Source organism: Crocuta crocuta, unplaced genomic scaffold (assembly GCF_008692635.1).
Source record: "Crocuta crocuta isolate KB4526 unplaced genomic scaffold, BGI_CrCroc_1.0 scaffold296, whole genome shotgun sequence".
In the NCBI taxonomy this organism is placed as follows: Eukaryota; Metazoa; Chordata; class Mammalia; order Carnivora; family Hyaenidae; genus Crocuta; species Crocuta crocuta.
The window spans coordinates 1,195,091-1,202,929 of record NW_027530504.1 but is presented as its reverse complement, the minus strand read 5'-3'; the positions used below and the strand labels follow the sequence as shown (position 1 = coordinate 1,202,929).

The following is a 7,839-nucleotide window of genomic DNA, read 5'->3' as shown; positions in this document are numbered from 1 at the left end:
GTAGCCTGGCTCCCACAGGGCGTCGTCCCCTGCGGGGCTTAGGCGGCGACACCGCCATGCCCTGGTCACAAAGCGTTCCCCAACCTGGCGCACCCTCCCCCCTCACGGCCGGGCGCCAGTATCCCTCGGGGCAACTCCTCCGGGAGGTCTTCCAGGATTCCCGGGCAGGCCAGACCATTTCCTGAGCTGCCCGGCTCTTCTCTGACCCTCTGTCTCTCCAGAACCGGGGATCCCTTCTGGGACCCCGCGCCCAGGGCAGGCCTCCGGGTTTGCTGAGGGACTCCACGAGCGAGGGTGTTCCGACGGCCCCGGCAGCCGGGCACCTGGCGGGAGTCGGGCCCTGCGGCCTGGGCCGGACACGGCTCCTGACCGAAGGNACGGGGCCCGCGCCCCCTGCCGCCCCTCGGGGCCCCCGCGAGCCCCCGCGCGCGCCGGCTCCCCTGGTCCCGGCTCCAGCTCGTGCTGGGCGGGAGGCGTCCCGGGGAGCGCAGGGGGCTTTCCCGTGCCCTAACTCTGCTTTGTCTCTCCCTTCAAAGTCAAGTTTCTGGAAGTCATCAAGCCCTTCTGTGTCATCCTGCCGGAAATTCAGAAGCCGGAGAGGAAGGTAGGTGCCCCATTCCGCCGCCCAAGACGGGCCCGTGAAACTGGGCGCCTCAAGTTCGCGGTACAATTAAACATGGCCTCAGCGCGCCCCGCGGAAACTTCTCCCGGTCCTTCCTCCCGAGCGCTGTCGCCGGTGACCGGCTGCGCGGGGGGGTTGCGCCGAAACCAGGCCGTGCTGTTTCGGGAGCATCTTCGTGGACGTTGCCCCTAAAGTGGATCTCGGCCCTGACCGAATAAGGCCTGGAAGCCTCGGGGTACTCGGCCCGGGCGACCCACCTCCCTCTTCCCGTCGCCGGGAGCGCCGAGTGGTCGGTGTCCTCCCCGGAGAAGAGCTGAGAATGCATGGGCTGGAGGGACCGAACGGCGGCCACCGTCCCCCCGCACAGACGCCTCTGTGCCTTTAGCGTAGGCTGTCACCGTATCGGGGGAGAAAAGGCGTTTCGCGAACCCTAGTTTTTACAACAGACACTTTACAACCCGAGAAGATAAGCACTTAGATCCTTTATCAGGATTTGGGGGCCTGCACGGCCGCATCCCGGGCAAGAGCGCCGCCGGTGTTGGTTAGTAAAGCTGTTCAACGGCCAGAAAGTTTTATTTAGACTCTTGCATCGAAACGAATGGATAGTGAGCGATTTTGTGTTTGGGGTTCTTTTCAGACCGTTGCTCACGGATTCGTTAGTACCTACGTGTAGTTGATGTCAGCGTGGACGATTACTCTTGGAATCTTTTTTTTTCTTATAATCATTTTGCATAAAAGGGCTCCACATACGTGCTGCCTTCAGAATAGAAGAATATATAAAGTTGTGCCCTCTACCCGTCCCCCTGGCCTAGAAGAAAGGGACGAGCTTCGGACCCGCCCTTCACAAACCTCTTAAAAGCCACCCAGCCTTGGCCTTGTAACTCAGTGTGGTAGATGGAGCAGTGAAAATCCTGCGAGGAATAGCAGTGGCTCAGGATGGGATTAGCCGGGGGATGTGGTTCCCGATGGTGAGTTTAGTGGAAGAATAGAAGTTCTTTTGAGGAGAAGGGAAGGAATTCCAGACACAAGGAGTACCTGTGTGCAAAGACCGGGAAGACAGCCGGTGGGACGGGGTGGCTGCAGTTCCCTGTTGCTGGAAGGTAAAGGGTGGTGGGGAGCAGTGGAAGGGCCAGATGATTAGATTGTTCTGGAAGTAGGTAGAAAGCGGTTTGGAGGCTTTTGCAATAGAGGGTGTATGGGGGGCAGCTAGGAGACAAGGATGGATCCAGAGGCTATTTCAGAGGTAAAGTAGCGAGCACTGGGATAAAGAGCTTTTCGAGGTTTGCTGTGAACTTGGCTCCGTCCAGGAGAGGAGACTGGGTTCTTAAGAAACGAGGAGTCTCATAAAAGTTGTCTCCCCTTTTTTTGCCCCCAAAGAGCCATTTCAGTACAAGCGTGTTGGGTTCCTAGGTAGCCGGACGTGATGTGTGATGTCGCCTTCCGTTGGCCTGATTTCTTGGGGGCAGTGAGGTGCCCGGTGGGCGGGAGAGCATTCTCGGGAGGAAGAAGAGTTCTGTGGACTCCCCTCCGCTTCGTGTGGCGCGGCAGACACCGCATGCCCATCGCCTTTGCGCCGCGGCCTCGCCCGGGCTGCCGGAAGCGGTGGTCGGGGAAGACTCGCAGCTTGTGTTGGGACCAGAGAGCCCGACCCTGACTCGGGCTGATCTGACCTCTCTCCCCCTCCAGCTGAAAAGTACTTCTTCAGAACGCAGTTCTGTTCACTCACCACTGTTGCTCGCCAGGCACTTCCCTGTCAGAATCCTCAGCCCACACAACAGTCATGGTGGTTTTCAAGCCCTTTCGAACCCTTCTTGCAGTATAGGCAGCAGATCCCTGGGAAGGCAGTTGTAGAGGCAGAACACCAGGAAAAGCTGCTACTATGTAGTACCAGAGGGACTGGGGGGCGAGGGGGATGTCCANGCTTAACCGACTAAGCCACCCAGGCACCCCTTATTTATTTATTTTAATGCTTATTAACTTTTGAGAGACAGATTGCGAGTGGGGGAAGGGCGGGGGGGGGGAGACACAGAATTGGAAACAAGCTTCAGGCTCTGAGCCGTCAGCACAGAGCCCTGACATGGGGCTGGAACCCACTGACCGTGAGATCATGACCTGAGCTGAAGTCGGACGCTTCACCGACGGAGCCGCCCAGGCGCCCTGACACGTTTGAATGGTACTTACAGGTTGTCAGTGAAATGATTCCCAGTAACCCCCTGCCTTACCTGTGTGCCAAGGGAGACACGAAACGGTCTTCCGCAGGTGCTGTTAGTACGCAGTGAGTAGGTTCAGGGTGCACCTCTCCCTGTCTGCCCCCCGGTGTCGTTCCTTACACTGTTCTACCGTTAATTCGTAGCAAATACACCGTTGAACGATCACAAATTGCAAATTAGTTACCTACAGAATTGCAAGATTTTACCAATTTCAGAAGCTTTCCGAGTGAGAAGCGATCGCTCACCGGTTTAAGGGCTTGTCTGGTTTAGGAATCCCTTTCTGTTGCTGCAGTCTTTGCTCTCGGTCTAATCCTAAGCCTTCAATGCTGGTGGTTAAGAGCACGGCTTTTGCACTCAACTTCACTTCAGCTGTGGGGTTTTGGACACGTTAGCTTTCCGAAAACTCCCTCTTCTCACTCCGCGATAAAGATGATAATGCCGCGTGGTAGAGGATCACACGAGATGGCCCCTCTGAGGGTCTCTGCCTAAGTGTCTTGTGCGTAGAAAGCACGTGATACACGCGGCTTGGGGCGTCCAGGGCTCACTCGCCTGGTGAACCGAGAAAGGGGACGAATGGAGTTCGTTTCCACTAATTTGCTTGTGAAAGTCACTGACCGCCTGAGCAATTCCTCTTCCCCTACAGATCCAGTTTAAGGAGAAGGTGCTGTGGACCGCCATCACCCTCTTCATCTTCTTAGTGTGCTGCCAGGTAAGCGCAGGCCGCGCCCCAGAGCTGGTGTGGGGACAAGAGCCGGCCGGAAGGAAGTGCGCTCACTGCTTTTCCCTGCTTCTCTCCAGATCCCGCTGTTCGGGATCATGTCTTCGGATTCGGCTGACCCCTTCTACTGGATGAGAGTGATCCTGGCCTCTAACAGAGGTAGGGCCCTGGCCGTCTGCACTTCCTGCGATGCAGACCTGACCGGCCTCCCTTGCTTAAATGACAGCCTTTGGCTTTATGTGGGATTCAGAGGGCATTTGGGAAGGATGTTGGCATCCTGGGCCGACGAGCCTTTGCAAATGCCAGCTTTAGCACCGAGGCCCGGTGGCGTGTTTGGAATTGTATTTGAACGCAACACAAAAGCTGTAAGAACAAGATAAATCCGGGTCGTGGAGGATAAAAAAAAGCATGGAAAAACTAGAATGTGGCTTGGTTTTTTTTAATGTTTTATTAATTTTTTTTTTCAGAGAGAGAGAGAGACAGCGTGAGCAGGGGAGGGTCAGAGAGAGAGTCACAGACTGAAACAGGCTCCAGGCTCTGAGCTGGCAGTCAGCACAGAGCCCGACGCGGGGCTCAAACCCACGAACTGCGAGATCATGACCTAAGTGAAAGTCGGACGCTTAACCGACTAAGCCACCCAGGCGCCCCAGTGAGCTCCATTTTTAAATATAGTTCAAATTAAGTTCAAACCGGTCGGAAGTGTAGCTCATCTCAGCGCAGTGGAAGTAGAGGTTTATTCCCAACTCGGTATGGTGGGCCAGACCTTTTTTCCAAACTCTGGAAATTATCTGTATGTTAGGCTTTTTGTATTAACCAATGAGGAGACGAACCTTTCATGTCTCTAACACCAGGGTGAGTCTGCTTAGGGTGAGTGTAGACGCAGTCAGCTGTGCGAGTGCCACGTGGCTCCTAAACAGACTGAGACACTGCCTGGTGGGCCAAGCAGAATGACTGGGATTGTACTCTGATCACTGCTAGTGGGGGATTATTCTCGAAATTAACCGCCGCTAGCCAACGGAAACACCTTGGATCTCTATACAGGGTTCACCGTCAAATTTTGTTCATTCGGTGCTTTAAGAACGGGTTGCTTTCCCACGCTCATACTGGCCACGCCCTGCGCTTTCTTCCAGGCACGCTGATGGAGCTGGGGATCTCCCCCATTGTCACCTCCGGCCTCATCATGCAGCTGCTGGCTGGCGCCAAAATAATCGAAGTCGGTGACACCCCGAAAGACCGAGCCCTCTTCAACGGAGCCCAGAAGTGTGAGTGAGGTTTCAAATAATGTCTGGATGTCTATCGTTGGGAATTCAAATTTGTAATAAAGTTTAGGGCATCAAAACAGGGTTTTTTTTGTGTGTGTGCCCTTAACCTCCGTGGCCCCCCACCTTGTTAGGCGTACGGGGGGCTGTGTTAGTGAGAAAGCACCAGGACGGGCGGGATGAGGCGGGGGTCAAGTGGTGTGACCAAGCCGAAGGAGGGCTCGAGGTCTCCCTCTTCCTCAGCCGCAGTCTCCTTACCGCTTCGAAGGAGAGACTTCAGAGCGTGGTAAGAATTCAGCTGAGCGGTGTGCGCAAAACATCTCTCAGTGCCTGGCACGCGGTAGTTACTCTACAGGTGGTTTTCTCTTTCTTCTGGGAGTTTGAAAGAGTTGAGCTTAGGTCGAAAGGATCCGCGGAGTCCAACTCTGCTATTTCCCAGCTCTGCGGCCTCGCACAAAGTTAGGTCACAGCTCTGGAGTCTCGGTTTCTTCATCTGTAAAAACGAGAATAATGGTATTTGCTTTATGGTAAATAACGGGTTACTTGTAGCAGTGACTGGTCCTCAGAATTAACCACATTCAGCCTCTGACTGTGAGGTGAAATGTGTTTAATCAGGAAATGATGTTTACAGTTTCGTCTGCAGCTGTATTTCCTTCTACGCCGTCATGTTACATCTTCGGTTAGGTTAAGTGAGTGAGCAAGAAAGACTAAACCCATCCAGACATGTCTGTTTCAGACCCACATCAGGATTTAAAAAGACATACGTAAATTATTTTTCCAAAGTCCACACCAGTTGTTTTCTCTTCAGTCTTGGACAGTTTTTTTAAATTTTTTCTGTCTTAAGACTTCAGTTTTATTAGGCACTTTTTAAAAAGTCTAATGGACACTATCTGATAGGTACTTTGGAATAAAACTGTATTTTCTGTGCAAGCTAAGCAGAAAAGTGAAATTGAATCCCAAACCCATCTGGTTTGGCCGAACCAAGGAAACTTGTGGATTCCATCGTGCCTAACAGTGGAGTATAATGAGATCCAAGAAACAAAAATGTCTGCCTACGGAAAGAAAAGTATCTTGGGCCAGAAGAGCTCTGTGGCAGAGGAAACTGGTAGCTAAATTGATGGCGCTGTGAGGTTTTTCCTTAGAAAACACATTAACTACAGACAAGGAAAGGATCACTTTATCCCAGAGTTACTATTCGGTGTTGTGGACTCAGAGCCAGATGAGCCTGGGGAGGGCCCAGGCATGCACTTCAGCCAAGGAGCTCTCGCGAGCCCCAGCGAGCTGCCCCGGGTTGGGGCGCTGCAGCTCGGCACTGTCACCAAATCACGGGCCTCTGGATGTCACCTCCCCTGGCTCCCTGACTCCCCTTTCTTTAAGGACTAGATTTGTCACATTTCAACTCTCTTTGTCCTGCTGTCACGGAAAGGAAAGTGAGGTTAGGGGGGGAAGCTGAAATTGACGAGCCTGCATGGCTTTGTCGGAAGGCATTTGAACTACCTGGCGCGTTCCTGGACCGCTCTCCTGGCAGGCGGTATCTGTATCCTTCGTCTCCAGCTTCGTTCTCCCCTGTGCCCGTCACGGAGTCGGTGTTCAGTAACTCTTCTCTCCCGGGCCACACGGTGTCCCACTTTGAACACCGGTTTCTTTTGATCTCCAGTATTCGGCATGATCATCACCATCGGCCAGTCCATCGTGTATGTGATGACGGGAATGTACGGAGACCCTTCCGAGATGGGTGCTGGGATCTGCCTGTTAATCACCATCCAGGTAATCACTCCTCTGACACATCCCCGCTTCTGAGTCGTCCCTCACGTGGCCTTAACTTCCCGGGTGGCAAATCCGAGGTGTGCCTAAAACAGGGAGGAGAGGGAGCCACAGCCCCTGTGGTGGCCCTTCTGAGTTCACCAGAGGAAGCCTGTACAGCCGGGGTCTACTCTGCCTTTAGCTTTCATATCGGGGAAGCGCGTTACTGCAGGAGAGAACCGTGCCCTTTAAGAACAGAGATGCGCCGTCTGTTTGGGTTTTTGAACTTTTTTCTTTTTTAATTTTCACAGCTCTTCGTCGCTGGCTTAATTGTCTTACTCTTGGATGAACTTCTGCAAAAAGGGTACGGCCTGGGCTCTGGGATTTCCCTCTTCATCGCCACTAACATCTGCGAGACGATCGTGTGGAAGGCGTTCAGCCCCACAACCGTCAACACCGGTCGAGGTGAGGGCTCTGGCCTCGGGACGGCCTCGGGACGGGGTTCAGTAAGCAGTCCCGGCGTGTGCAAAGCAGGAAACAGCAGCCCCCCCCCCCGCCCCCTTCCCAGGAAAATTTGTCAGTTTTAGCTACCCTCTTCCGATTTTTCTCTGTGGATCTGCAGAGAGTTGCTTTCGCTGGTTTGGTTTGCTTTGGTCTAGAGTAACCTCTTCCTGTAGAAGTTTGTAAACACAGTTTCTCATGTGAGTGTTTCGTGGGCATTTGTCGCGCTGGAATGAGGAGGCCTGCCTGGTTTTCCTTAGTGCAGACGGCCTTTCATTGCAAGGATGAAGCCACACTTATCGTAGCCAGTTTTCTTCTGATGGGCCCTGAGGTAGTTTCCCGTTCCACCGTCGTTAGAGCAGGGAAATAGCGCGCGTCTGCACACATTCATCCTTGTGTGCCCTGGTGGCTGCTCACAGCAAATAAGTCTCTAAAAATGAAATTACTGAACTAACACGTTCGGTCATGCGAGGGACAGTTTTGTGCGAGAGGCCTGAACTTGGAGCTCACCAGGGCTTAAATCCTGGCCATTGCCGATGGTACCCAGTGGCCGCGGGTGCCAGGATTAAGTGAGAAATAACACGAAGTTAGTGATACGTGGCTCAGAGTGGATGCGCATCGCATGTAAGTGGTCCACAATGTTCCTGTAAGGGAGGGAAATCTTGCTACGGGCAGTGTTTTTAATACAACGTTGTAAGCATTTAGGGAAGTGTGACTTATTAGGAAAGGAAATCAGTGTTTTTTCATCCCTCAAGATGCTATTCACTCAGATGAGTCCCATGAGAA

General features: G+C 53.3%; 1 protein-coding gene across 1 annotated transcript in view; it reads left to right on the top strand.

Moving 5' to 3' along the window:
• Positions 1-541: 541 nt before the first annotated feature.
• The window catches only part of SEC61A1 (SEC61 translocon subunit alpha 1), a 13,919-nt gene continuing 6,621 nt past the window's right edge, over positions 542-7,839 (top strand). Inside the window, exons 1-6 of the mRNA XM_077766860.1 lie at positions 542-604; positions 3,476-3,541; positions 3,631-3,709; positions 4,681-4,812; positions 6,467-6,576; positions 6,864-7,017. Of these exons, the coding sequence (XP_077622986.1) occupies positions 3,649-3,709; positions 4,681-4,812; positions 6,467-6,576; positions 6,864-7,017 (457 nt within the window). The 5' untranslated portion in view covers positions 542-604; positions 3,476-3,541; positions 3,631-3,648. The remainder of the gene's footprint in view (positions 605-3,475; positions 3,542-3,630; positions 3,710-4,680; positions 4,813-6,466; positions 6,577-6,863; positions 7,018-7,839) is intronic.